General features: G+C 44.0%; 1 protein-coding gene across 1 annotated transcript in view; it reads right to left on the bottom strand.

Annotated features, from left to right (window-relative positions):
- Window positions 1-8,733, bottom strand: part of CD2AP (CD2 associated protein) — a 78,318-nt gene extending 69,585 nt beyond the window's left edge. Inside the window, exon 1 of the mRNA XM_032104022.1 lies at window positions 8,501-8,733. Within this exon, the coding sequence (XP_031959913.1) occupies window positions 8,501-8,504 (4 nt within the window). The 5' untranslated portion in view covers window positions 8,505-8,733. The remainder of the gene's footprint in view (window positions 1-8,500) is intronic.
- Window positions 8,734-18,432: the final 9,699 nt, after the last annotated feature.

Here is an 18,432-nt window from a genome sequence, read left to right as displayed (position 1 = left end):
TCTGCTGTTTGCACCTTTCAAGAAAATCTGCTGTCTCCTTATCTACCATACCCATGAGAGCGTGGGATTAACATATTTGCTTTTATCCTCATGACTACAAAAGCCTTGCTCACCTCAGCACTTCCACTGCCCCACGTGCAAAACAGCATCTCATTTCACCTGGCTCTAGAACAGCACTAACTCAGCTGAACACAGCACGAAACGTTGTTTGGGACACTGAGATTTCAAACAAACAGCCCATGGCCCACACTGCAGACACTCTCCTGCAGCTTGCAAATCCTGCTAATTTTGTCAAGTCTTGTACCAGCATCTCTTCACAAAAGAATATTATTCACTTAACCTCTTTGGATGTGAAACAGACAATCTCTGCTTTTCAGGAACGACTGCTTTAGACACTTATAGAGGTCAGAGTTCTACAGTGACTCCAAAAATCTGAGGCTAAAGAAGTGACCCTGCGTGGTCTCTCCCTACTCATTCCCATTTCACTACTTCTTCCCCTGTGCGGGTCTCACAGCTGTGCTGCTACAGGGCGTGTCGGTCTAGTCTGCTGCCAGATCAGCCAGCTGGTTCTCTTCCAGACAGATTCAACCCTGGCCAGTGTCTTAAACTACATCATTGCATGGACACATGATCACTAAACCTGCCAAAAGGGGAGATTAAAGACCACAGTGATATCTGCATCCTCTACGGGATTGCCCATATCAAGAAATGATGGATATAGCATTCTCCTGGCAGTTTGTTCTAGCAGTTAGTAACTTCCCTGACAGAAACACTTAGATGTTAAAATGAGTGCAAAGAGCAATGTGATTTACCTAGGTTTTAGGCAGGCTTATTGTTCTTAATCTTGTATTTACTGGTTTTTGATAGTACTAAATAAGCCAAACTCCATAAAAGCATTTAAATGATGGGAACGTTACAAGTCCAGCCCAACTGTAGAAAATCAGGATACAGAAAGACAGAGGCACATTTTTACATATTATTCAGTCTTCTTCTCAAAACATATATATTATTGAGGATAACCAAAACCAATATCCACAGAAATACAAAAGGCACCTCAGTAACAAGTTCTAGCTGTTTAGAAACTATTTTCTCTTTAAAGGTATTATTAAATCAATAAAAAATTGCAAATTAGAGGCACAGTTTAACAGGAACATTTGCCTGGCTTAAAATGCATTGGGGAGGATAAAAAAAAGCCCTTTAAAGATACAGAAAAAGAAAGATGTGAAAAAACCAGTTTGGTGAATTGTGAACACTTACGGAGAGAAATTAATATAGACACTCAGAAGAAACTTAAGAAATTTCAGAGTGAATCTAGTGCAAAGTAACGCAAGGTTAAAATGGAAAAGGAAAAACACTCTACATTCCCTGAAATTCAGTCCCATCCACTCTCTTGCCTGGGAGGTAAGAAGTGCAGCCAGAGTGAGGCCATCCAGCTTGCTGACAGGATGGCAAAGCTGGCACAGGAGTTTCTCCCCCACCAGCCAGCTCATCCCCTCACAGCAGGGCTCACAGCCACTGCAGCCAGGGCAAGCCAGACATAGGCACTGCACAGCTCGAGCCCTCTCTGGCAGCAGCCTGAAGTTATCTCTGAAGCATAGCCTGAAACTGCACCCACAGCATGACTTCAGGAGAAGGGAGATTATATGCAAAGCAGCCTTAAAACAAATCTGCTCATAGCTCAAGGTACAAGTTCAGAGTTAAGTGATGAGATTCTCCTTCACTTCATGAAACTAGTAGTTTTAATTCTTCAAGCAGCAAAGATGGAGACTCTTTTCCCTGCGTGCGAAAGATGCATTGAGAAGAAACAACTTGAAACATTCTGACAAGTTTGCTTTCATATTTTTCCTGGGAAATGAAGAAGCAGTGCAACTTTGGGAAATAAAAACACACTAAGAGGAATAAAGGTATACTGGTATGTTACCAGTAAAGCCACAATTGAACTGAAGAGCCAAAACTGGAAGGCAAAAATTTCTATGAGGGCTAAGTTGACAACTGCTGTAAAAGTGCTGCTGCTGGTATCAGTGTCAGTAGCATCCTCACCCTCCTCCTGCAACCATGAGTCTCAGTTTCTGGACAGCCAGCCTGGTTGAAAGCTGATTCAGAAATACAAGGAAGTTTCAGATTATTTGGTTCATACAAGCAAGGGAAGAGGAGAATACTCAATAGTCAGAGCTAATGAAGGCCACAACTTTACTTCAGTGCCAGCTTCAAAAGATCAAACTATATCCACAGTCAAAAGCATCTGAGTAAGGCCAACCACTTAGTAATTTTATCAAAGAGGCAGAAACTGATGACTTAAGAGTCTTCTTTAAATAGCAAGTCAGGCAAGTTTCCAGGAACTCTAGCAAAACTGCCTTATTTAAAATTAAAGTAAAAATCATTAATAACTCCCATCCACAAAAATCTATTCACAGCTGTTGCAGAAGCAAAAATAATGAGATTGCCTAGCACTCCTTAATTCCAAAACCATTTGCCTCTAATAACAAAAAGTATCATGTTTATAGTGATTTATTTCCTGTTAAGAAACAGTGCAATCTTAAGCCATTTAAATAATTTAAAGCAACACTTCATCTAGTTGAAACAATGAAAGCAGTAACTTTCATTTTGAGTTTCTTTAACAATAATGTCAAATTTAAACTCAATTTGCAATCACAAAGCTCTTCAGCACTACGTGGAGAGCAACTGCAGCGCTCACCTGTAACAGCACAGGTCAGCACTGTGCAAACTGCTGAAATTAAAGGAAAATGCTTCATTTCTTTAATTATTCAAAATATTATGTTATCATTTTTTCTGCTGAAAGCAACCCTGGCCGAATACAGATTTCACAGAATGTTCTGAGTCGGAAGGGACCCACAAGGATCATCAAGTCCAACTCTTAAATAAATGGCCCGTACAGGGATTGAACTCATAACCTTGGTGTTTTTAGCACCAGGCACTCACCAGCTGAGCAGGGTCACACGCATGTTATAGGCAATAAATATTCCTTTAAGAAAAGTGAATTTAATATTCTAAATTACCTCGTATTATACACTCTACAGTGTACATCACCCCAAAAGCAGAAATATTTAACTCATTTGGCAGACAGACGCATACTGTGATTTTTCCTTCAGTCTGATTTAGGACTCTGGCAGTGGCAGGACTTAAATTTTTGTTCAAAAATATCTACAGTGCATCATTTTCTTTGTTCAATATTTCTGAAAAAGAAGTATTTCCTACTGATTGTATATGAAGAAAGTCAATTCTGCATGCAGGTAGTGCAATAAAACAAAATCCCACCCAAAACACTTGTTGCCATTAGTCAGAGAAAGTAAATAGCAGTGCTGGTGTCACATTATCTAAATGAAATCTGAAGATTATGCTGGGAAACGGGGAAATAATTTAGGGTAAAAAGACACTTACTAACATAGCAAGAGTTCACACCAGAAAAGAGGCAAATGGAAAGGCAGTTTTAGTGCTTCAGTCCTGCTGTCACCAGTGCACCAGGACAGCCACGGGCGATGCTCAAGCAGGGTTGTGCTTCCTCCACCACAGCACTGGGGAAATCTGTTTCTCATCACCCCACGCCCAAGGTAAGGGACAGCAAAGGCTAAGGCATCACCTCCACCAAGAGCTGGGCACATTTTAGATCATCAAAATTCAGAGTAGAAACAAAAAGCAACATTATGGTAAAGTGTCAAGAAAGAAAAAGCTGAATGTAATTTAGTGACATTACAAAATACAATACAAAAAAAGACACCTACTTTAAAAGGAGCAGAAGAAAAAGGCTAAACCCCTGTGGTGGACCAGAGACACATTTTAAGTGCCCAGGTGGCAACCGCAGCTGCTAGAAATCGCTACAGCCCAGACCTACTCACAACAAATTTCACCTGATTGACTTACCCACTTCTGTCAAGATGATTTTAGTCACTTTAAGCATTGTCATTGCTGCTCTCTCCTAAAAAATCATTTTTATCAAGCTAGGTTAGGGAACTACGAGACCAGCATTCATATGTGACAGCATCTCCAAGGAAGCAAAATGAATGGGAAGAGCAGAGCTGTGACAGCCAGAGCGGGGCAGACCAGGCAGCCACCTCACTTAGCCCCAGACAGCACAGTGTGCCCAACCACACGTTTCCTGTGTTTATGCAACAAAAACCCACTAAGAAAAAAAACCCAAGAAGAGGCAGACAATGGAGAAAGCCAGTGAAGGTGAGGAGAATTCAAGGGCAAAGTCCTACCCAGCTGAAAATAAATCTCTTAAGAACTGTTAGAAAAACAAAAGAAACCAAGACAGCAAAAATAAAACTGCACCCCTACACTAAGTTAACTCTTGAATAACATGAAAAACTCTCTTAAACAAGATGAAAACACAATCAAGACTAAAATAACCTTCCAGTAAAGGTGACCAGCACCTGGAATGACTGGCACATGACTAAAGTAGATGTACAGAGACTTCTCAGTATGAAGCCACACCAGACAATCACCCACCATTTTTCAAAAATACAATGGAGTCTGGCAGAACAGAGAGCAATTTTAGGGCAAAAAAAACCTCACACTGAAAGGACATATTTCCCCCACACATTCCCATACATGTTAGACTCCCACTGTCACAAACAGAGGTGCTTGGCAAAAGCCACCAGGTTCCTTTGTGCCCATTAGAGATGGACAACCAGGGACTTGAACTATCTATAAAAAAGCTCTGGTGAAACCACAAACACCTCTGAGAAAGTTAATAAATTACTAACTGCCAGACTAGGGGTCTTTATTAAAAGAAAAGAAAGAAAAAAAATCGTTCCACTACAAACCTGCTTTCCGTATCATCCTTTTCCTCCCTAACTGTCCCACAGTCAGGACTCTCAGCACAGCAGCTCTTACATTCTTGGGGAAAACAAAATGGCAAGAGCTGAGCTGACAGAATTGCTAGCACCTTTTGATGGGATTTCTGCTCTGTCTAGACCCAAAGTCAGGATCCATCAACTCTTCCCAGTTACTGTAATTCGGTTTCCCCGTAGCTTAGGCACATATCTTCCAGAGGTCAATTTTACATCACCCTCTCTTGCAGTTTTGTCTACAATAAAGAAAATGGTAGTAAGAAACCACTTTGCTAACTACTACTAGTACAGTTGGTCAATATCAGGCTCATCAAGCACCTGAGTACAGAAGGGTTTCACAACCTGAACTTTTGATTAAGTCACTTTACTCTACAATAAGATCTGAGTAAAGTTCAACTGCATGTCCCATCTTACATATTTCTTGGTAAAAACACTGGCAGAAGGACTCTTCATCTATTCTATCCCATTTGCTTGGGGGTGTATGGAGTAGATTTTTGGGTTTTTAGAGGGGGCTTGTTCTGTGAAGGTTTTTTGTTTGTTTTTGAATTGAAGAACAAATCCTGAAGTCATGTTCTAACAGGTTGTTGGAATGTTACTGGTGAATACTGAAACTGCCGCTGTCTCCATGACAATATGCTACAAGTATGCAGTCTGCCTACAAAAACCTTATCGATTGTTTTTTGTTGCCAACATGGAGCTGAAGTAAGCAAAAGGTTTCACACAAGTTTAATGTCTGATGAACTTACTCCGTAGACCAAATATATTTTTACTTATTCTGTTGGCAATGAAGAAGTATATCTGGCTTTTTAAAGTATTCCAAAACCATAAATTTTTCTGAAGATCAAATGTAGCAAATTCAAATGTACTAACACATGGGAACCACAAATGAAAGTCTCCAGAAATTTTTGGAAATAAAGAAGATGGGGAGGATGCATATAGTTAAGAAGATACTGACAGACGTTCAGTGGATTGCAGTGCTCCACCATGGCAATTCATCAGCTGCTGCTGGAACATTTCCTTCCTAGTTATAAAGCCATATGACAATTAGCTGGACACTGCAAATTTAGCTAAGCTTTCCTGTTAAGTGCAAGCTGCAGTCATACCATTTATCGATTATAACTAGGAAAATTATCCGTTATTGAGCCATAGAAGTAAACTGGACAGATGTTACAATGAACTGATACACACAGCTCTACCTCTTTTCAAGTGACTATCAACCCAAAACAGCAAAAGACAATTCAATCAAATAAAGTCTTTTCCCCCTAGAACATCTGAATGCATTTTTTCCCTGTAATCTGTTTATCAAGCTGTTTCTAGAGTCATACACACGATTAATCTAGTGCAGAAGGCAAAGAATTATAGTGACAGGGCTCAAGGGTGTCGCTGGGCATTACCAGTAACTTTATATGGTCTTCTGTGTGTCACCTCTGATCACATCCCCCTCCCCATCCTTCAGACACCTGAACAACATGTGCTCTTGGAACATTAATTTCCAGCTACCAAAAGAACATGAAAGAACTTGTTTCCAAGGCATTCTGTACTTCTGCCCTTCTTTTGGTTTCTCCAGAGTCATACTGGCCTGTTCTTACTTCTCCATAAATTTCCAAAACCCTTGAGTTCATCAAAGATACCTCAACGCTCCCCTCTAAGCCACCTCTTACACATAAAATCCCTTCCACAAGCTGACATAAAAGACAAACAATCTCTTATCAAGAGCCAGCTCTACCATGACGCCAGTAATAAAATAATCAGCTAATGACTTCTCAAGGTAAATTGTGAGGCACCCCCTAAATACACTGAGTGCAAAGCAAGCTACAGTTACTTCTTGTTTTTCTCTTATTTTCAGTGATGTTTTATTGTACATTCTTCACCTCTTTTGACCACAAGAAAGAAATACTTGGAAACCGGAATAAAGGACACCACCTTCAGAGAAAATCTGTTTAAAAGGCCCTGGGATTATTCTGCGATCCTTTCTAGAGCTTGGCCACTGTCCTAGCAGGAACTGTTCTATAACTGCACATACACACAAATTGTTATGGTAATAAATAACCCATGCAACAGCAATACTTGACACAGTGTGTGCACCCACTCAGTTCAGTCATCTCTGGAGCAGCAGTAACATGCTCATTACTGTCAACAGAAGAGTATTTCCTTTAGAAAAGGAAACTTAAGGACAAAAATACATAAAACCACATCATACAATAATCATATACAATTATGAACTGGACTCAGTCCTTTTACAGTATTCCTAACTACATTAATAGAGTATACTAAGTATTTTAATAACCCAAACCTACCATATGTCAATCCTGAGGTACTTCTCATTTCCGCATTGCAGCCTTAGTTCAATATGTTTAATTAACACACTAAGCCTTTATGCGTTAGGAACTATCATCACAGGCCACTACAATGACCTGGGCAGACATTTCTCACTTGCAAATAAGACAATGCAGCCCAAAAATAAATAAAAAACAAGTCTTACCTATTCTGAATGATTACAAAAAGCATCAAAAAGTGAGATGTTTGGTTTCTACCAGAATTTAAAACACTAATTTCATTTTATATTTTCAGATTTAATTTTAAGTGTGCTTTGACCACGTAAGACAACTTCCACTGAGACGAACACACTGAAAGCAGATCCTGATAATCAGCAGAACACCAGCCAGGAGGAGCGTTCCTCGCTTCACTAACGGCATGTTTGATCTGCACACTATGAATTTCTTCATTTTTCGACACAACGGGGAGGCAGAAAAGCTATCCAAAACCCAGGTATCCTTCCACTTAAAAAGCTTTACTCCCGTTCTGACGCAGCATGTTTGCACACAGCAGCATAAGCACACACGACACTGAAGCCACTGCCACCTGTGCCCGTGCACACACACCCTCCCCGAGTACCCCGGTGTTACACAGCACAGCAGAGCAGGGGGTACTGCACGGGTGGAAATATCAGAGACAGACAAAATAATCCACGCACCGTTTTGGAGGCCAGTGGGGTCCAAAGTCTCTATAAAGGGGGAGTCACTGTAAGCAAAGAGGGCTCTCAAGAGTGGCGACTAAGTCACTCGTTCATACTTCCCTATGCCGACGCTACATTAAAAACCAGACCCATCACAACTGACTGTTTCCAGTGTGAACCTGAACTGGCGCATCCTGAACACAGGAACACTCCGAGTCGGTTTACACTCCCTCTCCTTAAAACACAGTGACTGCCTCTCGCCTTGGTGGAGAAATGGGCGAAGGCGCAGCTCAAACTCACGCTGAGTTGAGGGAAAAAAAAAAAATGCGAAAGAGCTGGATTTAACCATAAAACTTTTATGCTCCACCAAGCCACTCCCCTCCAAGCAGCACGGAGCACAGCTGTACACCTCGCTCTCCCCACCGAAACCCGCGGAACCCCCCGCGCCTCCTCCCGGCCCGGGCCTCTCCGCAGCCCCCCGGGACCGGCCGGGCGGGACGGAGCGGCCCCGGCCTCTCCCAGGAGGGAGCGCTCACCGAGCACCTGCCGCACTCGCCGGGCCCGGCAGCTCCTCCACCGGCCCCCGGGTACCGGCACTGCTCCCGCCCCGGGCACCTCGGGAGCTGCCCCGGGACCCGCGCGTCCGCGCCCTGCCCTCAGACAAAGGCGGCGAAGGCGCCCCCGGAGAAGCGGGAAGAGGGGCCGGTTCCGCCGCCCTCCCCGCCGCGCTCACCCATGCTGCGCCCGCCCGCCCGCCCGGGCTCGGCGGAGCGGCTCCGGGTCCCGCCGACGCGCTCAAGCCGGGCACTGCGGCTCCATCCGTGGCGCTACGGGCGTGGAAGGGGCGGCTCCGAGCCGCGAGTGGCCCGGAGCAGAGGGGCCACTCGCCCGTCCGGTCCCGTCCGGTCCGGTGCCGCCGCTCCCGCCACCGCCGCCTCAGCCGAACTCGGGCACCGGCGGCTCCGCCCCGCCCACCGCGGGGGGCGCCAAGTCCCGCGAGAGCCACGCGCCGCCACCGCCCCCACGCCGTTGCCAGGCGGGGGTGACGTCACCGCCCGGGCCCCGCCCCCACGGGGAACTGGCCCCGCCCCGGGACCGCCCCTCAGGACACGGTCCGCCCCTCAGGACACGGTCCGCCCCTCAGGACACGGTCCGCCCCTCAGGACACGGTCCGCCCCTCAGGACGCGGTCCGCCCCTCAGGACGCGGTCCGCCCCGCAGGACACGGTCCGCCCCTCAGGACACGGTCCGCCCCTCAGGACGCGGTCCGCCCCTCAGGACGCGGTCCGCCCCTCAGGACACGGTCCGCCCCTCAGGACACGGTCCGCCCCTCAGGACGCGGTCCGCCCCGCAGGACGCGGTCCGCCCCGCAGGACGCGGTCCGCCCCGCAGGACACGGTCCGCCCCTCAGGACACGGTCCGCCCCGCAGGACGCGGACCGCCCCGCAGGACGCGGTCCGCCCCCGGCACCGCTCTGGCGTCGCGCCCTCCTCACCCCCTCCTCACCCCCTCCTCACCCACCTCGCCAGACCCCCTTCGGCCCTCTCATCAGGCCCTCAGCTCTCCTCTCATCACTATCCTCATTATAACCCCCTCCTCATAACCCCCTCCCAGCTCTGTCATCACCTCCCGTTCAGCCTTGTCATAGCCCCTCACAGCCCTCTCATAACCCCCTCAGAGCCCCTTCATCACTCCCCTCACTTCCCCTCACAATTCCATCACCAATCCCCTCACAGCCCCTTCATCAGCCTCCTCATCACTCCCCTCAGCACCCCTCTCACATCCCTCTCAGCCCCCTTCACACAATCACAGAATGGGTCAGGTTGGAAGGGACCATAGTGGTTCCACCTCTCTGCTCAAGCAGAACTACCCAGAGCACATGGCACAGGATTGTGTCCAGACAGTTCTGGAATATCTCCAGTGAGGGAGACTCCACACACTTTCTGTTCCAGTGCTTCGTCACTGCACAGTAAAGAAGTTCTTCCTCATGTTCAGGTGGAACTTGCTGGACATCAGTTCCTGCCCCTTCTTGTGCCATTTCTGGGCCCCCACAAAGCAGAGCCTGGTCCCTGCTCTGAGCCCTCCCTGCAGATGCTGGCAGATGCGGGTGATGTCCCCCTCTCAGTTGTCTCTTCTTGAGGCTCAACAGCCCCAGCCCCCCTCAGCCTTTCCTTGTAAGAGACGTGTTCCACTCCATTATCTCCATAGTCTCCACTAGACTCACTTCAGGAACTCCATATCTCTCACAGAGCCCAGAACAGAACACAGCACTCCCGATGTGCTTCAGCAGGACTGAGCAGAGGTGCAGGATCACCTCCCTGGCCTGCTGGCAATGCTCTTCCTAATGCACACACGATTCCTTTCACCTTCTTGGCCTCAAGAGCTTATAAACAGCACCGTCCCCCTCACCACTCCCTTCACTGCTGGTGCCACCCCACATACCTGCCCTGCTTCCCAGCACAAAGCCCTCCTCTTCCCCTAGGTCTGGAGCACAAGTCTTACGAGGAAATGCTGAGGCAGAGGAGGGGGCTCAGCTTGGAGCTTTTCACAGAAAAGGTGATTACACACTGAAATGGGTAGCTTGGAGACAGCAGTGACCATCTCCGTAGCGATGTCCAGCAAAGGCTGGACGTGGCACTTAGTGCCAGGCTCTCCCTGACATGGTGCTGTCTGGTCGCAGGTTGGACTGGATGATCTGGGAAGTCTTTTCCAACCTAACCATCCCCTTGGCCAATGTCATTTACATCACGCACGTGTTTGTGGGCTTGTGTACTGATTCTGAAGAGTTTATACTGTAGGGGTATTTTTTGTTGGGTGAGGGTTTTTTTACTTCAGATGCATGTAGGAAAGTGCTCCAAGCTATATCAGGCTGCCACTGTTTAGGTTTTTGTGGGAAACTCAGGAATGAGTGAAACGACTACTTAGAACTGAAGCGATTTAAAGAAAAAACCGTGACCCTGAGGCCAAAAGGACAAGTAAACATGGTCTGGTTTTGATGAAAATCAGGGAATATAACACAGCAGGGCTCTCTGAAATGAAAATATTTCCTCTTCCTTGCTGCAGACATTCTTTTATGAGTGGTTCCAAATGAGCCGTTTCAGCCAAGCTCAGGACAAAATTAGCCTGAAAAGAATGTCAAGTATTTCCAGGAGTCAGCTTTTGCTTAGCATCTTTCTCATGGCACACAAACAGAAAATGAGTCAGATAATGAGCACTAAAGACAAAATGTGCAGTCCGAGTGTATAAACAAGCATATATCACATTCTATTATGGTATTTTATCTGCTTCACCATACTTTGAGGCAGATGCTTCCATTTTTTTCAACTGCAGAACTGGGAATGTACAAGTCATAGTCAGAATTTCCTTGAAGCAGGTGCAGTGTTTTGCTCATAAATGGCCCCATGATGCTCCCCTTAAAAGGAGAATCTATGTTTTATAAAACTACAACCTCCCCACACCCCCAGGTTTGCAGTACTTAATAAGAAGAGGAGGTTTGGGACAGAAAGAAAACATCAGCCTTAGAGTCGGAAGTCCTTCCCAATAAAAATTCAGAAAATAACTTCCATGAGGATGAATTATCCTCATCTGTCTGCTGTATCACTTTTTTCCACTTCCTTTGTACAGCTACATGCTAAAAAAAGAAAGACACAGGATGAGAGGAATTACAAATTTGCTCTGATGTAGCAGTTTTTACTTTTTTAAACTCTGCCACAAAGCTAAGTGTATATGGAGAAGAGATGAGAAATAAAATGTCCATAGTGTACATGTTTACAGAGGCATTGAAGGAGCTCCATGTAGCCTTCTTTCTGGAAGCTGGTCTGAACTAGGGCCAAATCTCATTCCAGTTCATATTCATTCATGCTGACATAAAGCTACCTTTGCCCTTCCCTTCAGCCTAAAACAGGCTGGAGAGCAAAGCCCTGGTTCTTGGTTCTTACGTTGTGGACAGGTAAGATACCAGCTTTGTGAAATTCTGTTTTATTTCAACATGCCTTGGTAACTCTGGCCAGGGCTGGCTCAAAGCTTCTTAGCTGCCTGAGTACAAAACCTGAGTTTTATTCCAAGTCCATCTGCTCTGATGACAAGGCACCAGCATCCACTGGTCCTGTGCTTCAGCTTCCATCCTCTTTCCAGTAGCAGTGAGGCAGAAATGGGAGCCCCTGTGGCTGCTGAGCCCAAGCGTCTCTCTCTCTGTGTGACTGCCTGCGGTGCTGCTGAATCCATCACCTGCAGCCTGTGCTGTTTTCTATCTAAAGCTGGGCTGTGGGCTGTGAGGTGTGTGGCACTGGCAGTTGTGTCTGCCTCATGCTTCGTTGAGTTTGACAAGACTTCACGGCACTGAGGTTTGCAAAAGTGCAAGAGTCTGCTCATGTGTGACTCAGAGCAGCACAGGAACCCGTATTTAGCATTCTCATATGAGTTGACAATTATAATACATGTAAAGAAAATACATCTGTGCCAGACTATTGACTACTTTCACTCAGCTGTTAAATCACGTGACTACTTCATTTCTTTTCTCTATGCTCTGTCTGGTGGCATGTCCTAAATGCATACTTACCGAAAATTGCCTTTTAAATCACCTACAATGAGTTCCTTCCTCATTTTCTACTTCAGTAAAAGCTGAAAAATTTAATGAGCCATTTTCCCTCGGATATTAGGCAATAATTGGTATTTATGCAATCCTTTGAAAATAGTTTTACTCATATATAGATATACAGGGAACACTGGCTCTTGCTTTTTATTCAGACCTTCCTTTCAGTTCAAGGTGTAGAGAATTGATATTCTGACTCTATGGAATTATAAAAGTGCGTATTTGTTTCAAAGTATTTTCAAATCCAACTAGGTTCCACAAAATAACACAATCTTCTCACAAATTTGTTCAACAAAACTTTTAAAAATGAAATATTAGCATTTTAAGTGTTTTATGATTGAGCTTAATGGAATTTCTGAATTTCTAGCTTGCTTTTGAGAGAGGAAGAATTGTGACATACTTGCAGATCAAGATAGTATCTACTGTTAACGTCAGTAGCTGCTATAATTTTATTTTACAAGAGAGATCATTATATAGTTCCTGCTATGCAGGTTTATAACACAAGGTAAGAATGATACAATTTGTCACCACTGGAGCTGATTTGTTTTCTCTCACAAAAAAAACTAGTAATAGTGAGACTCTTTCCCTAGTACTGCTACAGTGAATATTTCATTTGACCTCTTTTGCCACTGTGGTCATCTTAAAATTACTCCATTATTTCCAAATAAAGAAACCTAAACCAGGAACTTTTAAAGCTTCTCTCTAGAGTGCAAAAAATAAAGGAACTGATTTTTTTTGCCCAAAAAAACAAATGTGTGTCAGCCGTTACCACACAGTGGTTTCATGCACATTTGAGTGGCACATGCACTGTAATAATTGTACATTCCCCTTTAACCAAATGGTTTGCTCCCAAACATTCCAGCTGAGTTGATTTTTCATGCTTTTAATTCTCTAATGCATTTATCATTCCAGCAACTTCTTGCACAATGATATCCAAAAATTGACTGGAAGCAAACAGCCTCTAGCACTGAGGAGTTAAACAGTCTGGATTGTAAAATTTCGCCTTTTCAGCAGCAGTTCCTGCTGGGTAACAACACTACTGAAATATACGATTGGGTTGAGAAGTTTAGAAATTATTTGGATGAACAAACTCCCTCTGCTGGTTTGAAACAGCAGCAGATATATTTCATTTAAAAACGTGCAAACTGTGGGAAAATATTCATTCAACACACACAGTACTTTTCCCTTTACTGCATACCCAGTGAAGAGTGAATCTGGTTACTCCACAGAAGGAGGCAGGACTCTTATTAAAAAAAAAAAAAAAAGAGAAAATATAAAACCACAGAGCAGTTCTTTTGTAAATAAAGATTGAATCAAAATGCAGATTTTCAAGCAAGGGGAAAAAGAAGCTTGCATACTAATACTGAACCTATTTTTTTTTACCTGCTGTGGAGGCAGTTGCATGGAGGGTGTCCAGAGAAGGGAACAGAGCTGGGGAAGGAGCACAAGTCTGATGAGGAGCAGCTGAGGGAGCTGGGGGGACTCAGCCTGAAGGAAAGGAGGCTCAGGGGGGACCTTCTCACTCTCTACAACTCCCTGACAGGAGGGTGCAGCCAAGTAGGGGGTGGACATAACAAGAGGAAATGGCCTCAAGCTGTGCCAGGGGATGTTCAGACTGACACCAGGAAGAATTTAGGCAGTGAAAGGGTTGTCAAGCACTGGAATGGGCTGCCCAGGGAGGTTGTGGAGTCACCATCCCTGGAACTCTTCAAGGAAGAGTGGATGTGGCACTCAGTGCTTTGGTTTAGTTGTCATGGTGGTGTACAGTCAAAGGTTGGACTCAATGATCTCAGGGGTCTTTACCAACTTTAATGATTCTCAGATTCTATCATTATTCGAAGAAGCAAAGCAAACTTTGTTCTCCCTGCTCTTCCTACCCACTGCAGACACGCCATTAAGGGGCATCTTAACAGCTACACGGGGTCACAGGCTGGATCCCCTGAGTACAGCACAGCTCCTTCCAGCCAGGCCAAGAGCAACTGGCCAGGCTGTGCTGCAGATGATTGCTAAAGGAAGGTAAAAAACTGTAACCAGCTGGATCACCGGAATAGAGCCAGTGGTACTAAGGAATTTGTGGGGCCATTTTTCAGGCTGTTGAAAGAATCATGCCCTAATGCCATATTTTTCAAACCATGGAATGTGGGTCAATGCTGAGATATAATAACTCTGTAAGAATTGGTCTGCAAAATAACTGCGAATGGCTTTGTAAACCAACCATATTTTGCATTCTCACACATTGAGCAAGCAACCAACCAAAATGAGGGAAATTATATGGACGCTGGAAGTTTATCCTGATTTGATTTGTCTTTAACTGGAAACTGCTGTGGCAACACCACAAACATGGTTTGTTCTTTATTGGTTAAAATCTTAGTTGGAAAGGTGGAGGAACATCAGCCAGCAGAAACAAATTCCTCTGTCCTTTTTTTCAACCACTCTTGGTCTATTTCCTCCATTATTATCAACCTCTTCAGTCGATCATGTTCTCTTTGCTATAATCAGTTCAGCCCTGACTAGTGAATACTGTTCCTTTTCCTTGTGTCATTTCTTTGCCACATGCCAAAAACTCCTGTGCCTTACTCCATCTTGCTGGGCTGAGAACAAGACAGGGAGCCAGGACAAGTTTCAGTTCTGTGGCCTCATTGTGACATATAAAAATACATCCTTCAAATGGGACCCCATGTTGATTTAAACATTATTGTAGATGAAAGCTTGTCCTGTACTAAATATTTTTAAAGTTCTGAATGAAGAATTAGAAATGTCACTTCTGCACAGGTATGAAATAAAGTACTTGTAACTGTTGAATCTTGAAAGAAAAGAATTGAGGGAGAGGGTGGTGTTTGTGAAATTCAGGCTAAGTACAGGTTATGATTAATCATGTTTCTGCCACGAGGCCATTACAGCAGCAATCTGAAGGAGGAGTTACCTACCCTGATGACAGCTATAATGTTTTTTCTTTGACCTCTCTTCTGAGGATGCAATTCATTTATACTGGGCCATTACAACTAATTAAAACAAAGCTGCAAACTGCAGGGAGCGTGTGGAGCAGCTCCATCTGCATTATGCTGAGAAAAACCAGTTCATGTGGGCGTGCAGGCGTTAACGGTACAACCATATGTGTAGCTGTGTGTTTCAAAGATATTCTGTTTGATTTGAACGAAGGAGAGTTTTCATCTCACAGTTTGTACATCACACTGTACTTAAGAACAAGGAGAAAAAAAGCAAACTGTGCTTTTCACTGGCTTTTTTTTTTCTCTTTTCTAATAAGCAACCATCTACCTCCTTCCTTTCCAGGTACATTTGGCATTTTGCATTTGTATTATGTCCCTTTGGCAGCCCCTCTTTGGGATTTCCTTATATTAACATCTAGCACAAAGGAATCTCATCTTCAGGGTCGAACGGGCTAATGGCTTCCTTCGGCATCTGAATAAATCAACAGCTGTGGCCTTCAGCCATTTTGCCTTTCCAAAATAAAAGTTACGGGAAGCTGCTTGTTGTTGTAACAGTTCTCACACATTCCCTGCGAGCAGGATACAAAGCCTTTTCTCTGCAGAGATGACTTCACACAAAACATACAGCATTAGCAATGTAATTTCCCCCTCACTCCATCGGTAACAGCAATGTAGCCCTAACTACAATGATCAGAAGATACAAAGTTTGCTCAAAAGTCAGTGAGTTTTATTAAAACATTGATACATAAATACTCATATCACAGTGAATGCACACACATTATCTATGTGCCTGCATTTGTGTACCACAGACAGGATGATGGTATAAAGTGAAACACTTTTTTATTCAAAGACAGTCACCAATACCTTTACAGCCGCTTTGTGCTGGAAGTGTGGTTGCCAACAGCAGCTGAGGCACTGACACAGCAACTGGATCGTGTCACTCTTTGACACTGAACTTCTCTCTCTGGTTCTCTCACTCCTGTGCTGGTTCTGGTGCTCATCTGATGGTTGTGCTCAGTAAGTTCAGTTTCAAAATCCGTCAGGAAAATTTAAACCAGGGATTTGTTAGTCTTTAGAGCAGTGTGGACTTGCAGTTAAACTATGTCTGACTGGAATTTTTAAAATTCCAAATAAAACCAGTTTGTCACCAAAAGGATGGATTATGTGCAGAAACTCTACACAAACTACTTGCACTCAGGGAATTCTTTTGGGTGTTATTGTCTTGGGGGGGGGGGGGTGCAGTTTGTGGTTTTGTTGTAGCTTGTTTTTTAATGGAAGTACAGCAAAGACACACCCTGAACGCTCCAGGACACAAAGACAGAGTTTTCTCTTGGGAGCCTTTAGGAGAAAGGGATGTGAAGTTACCTGTAAGTTTACATTTTTCTGTATTGATTTGCCTAAGCTGACAATGCCATGAGCAGGGTGCTCCTATCAATACCCCAGGCTTCCACAGAGAGGCCAAGACAAAGCAATGCAAACACACTTCATGCCTTAAGCTCAGCACAAAGCCTCTTCTCTCTTCATCCTCCAACAATGTCAGATTGTCATTAATTTTCCTGAAACTGGCAGCCTTTTTGTGAGTGCTGTTCAGCTGCTTTTGAGCTTATAAATAGCACTCCCAAAGGGCAGTCAGTCTGTATGTCTGTGGAATTGCCAGAGTTGACCAAATACCCTCTGTTAGAAAATTCTATAATACAATACTATTTCCCCTGACAATTACACACCCTCACCTTCAGTTATACCAGCTGAACTCTATGTGCTTCTAGAGTCAGTAGATGCTTCTGTGAGGTGTATAATTACTTCCAGCAAGCTACTAAATTTTACAAAATAATGTTTCCTGCATTTATGGTTCTGAAAGTTATTATGTAAATAACAACTGACAAAAACGTTAGGCATTACTACAAGCAAAACATTGCCCAGTGCTAGAAAGGACACATATTCCTCCCTCCCTGGCCCCAGAAAAATAAAACCCTATAGATTTTTTTTTCTGTTGTCAAAAAAAAAAGTCAGAATTGTGATTGGATCTGTTAAATAAGAAATATTTTCAATTAGAAATGTAAGCTGTCCTCTTAGTGAGGTACTTGTGACTATGAAGAAGGGCCCCTTGGCAGCACTTTGAAGGCTTTCACTGATTATTTTTTGTTGTTGTTATTCAGAGTAAGAACTTAGATGTTTATCTGCATTCCTGCAGGCTTGTATATCCTCTCCCTCGGGGCACTGATGCCTGCTGCCAAGAATACACATCAGGTTTTCTAGAAAGACAGCAAACTGAGCCAAACAACAGACTGAGCACTTCAGAAGCACCTGACTGCCTTATATTTTCCCTCCTAAGAAGTTAAAGTATTGGGCATTATTCATTTTACCACAGTGCATTCCCACAAAAGCAGCAGCATATGAGTTTTCTGTTTCACTCACTGGCTACAAGTGTAAATTTTGACTCTGTATTCCCACTTTAACTGTTACCAAAATCTCAGCCTGAAGGAGAAAAAGCATCTCCTGTTCTGCCTTCAGAGCCAATGAAGTTAGAGAGGCAAACAGAAGACTAGATTTACGGCCTGACAAGTAAAATGTTTCTGAATTTCCATTCTAAGTGAGATGGTGAACTGAGATTATTGCTACTTCTCCTGATAAATGTGCAAAGAACTGCAAGGTTTTTTGTGTGCAGAGGAAAACACCACAAAGAAATGAATACAGAATAGTTTGTTGCATTTTTGGACTTGCATTTTCCCATCGGAAAGTGAGGAGGGGGATGTGTGACAGAGAAGGGGAATGTGCTCCAGCATCTCCCTGAGTTGCCAAAAGTGTGTCATCAAAGATACTTGCAAACCTGAGTGTTTTTTCTAAGGAGGCAACATTAGATCAGCTAACTCATCAGCTGATTTGTGAGTTGATTACCCACAAATTTGGGCATGGGTAACACATACTTATCCTACCAGAAGTTGAGTCCTTTAGCTGGCACTCTCCCAAAAACAGCCACTCAAAGAACAGTTTGCAGACACGACGTTTACTAGTCTTTTTCACTTCTCCATCTGTGTTATTTCCAGCCCAGACTTGAAAATCAGCATCTCTTCTTCTATCTAATTTGTCCTTATGCCTTGGCCCTTCACATCAAATTCTTTTTTAGAAA

This window comes from Corvus moneduloides, chromosome 3 (genome assembly GCF_009650955.1).
Source record: "Corvus moneduloides isolate bCorMon1 chromosome 3, bCorMon1.pri, whole genome shotgun sequence".
Classification (NCBI taxonomy): domain Eukaryota; kingdom Metazoa; phylum Chordata; class Aves; order Passeriformes; family Corvidae; genus Corvus; species Corvus moneduloides.
The sequence above is the reverse complement of the archived record's forward strand: the minus strand, read 5'-3'. Positions and strand labels throughout refer to the sequence as shown.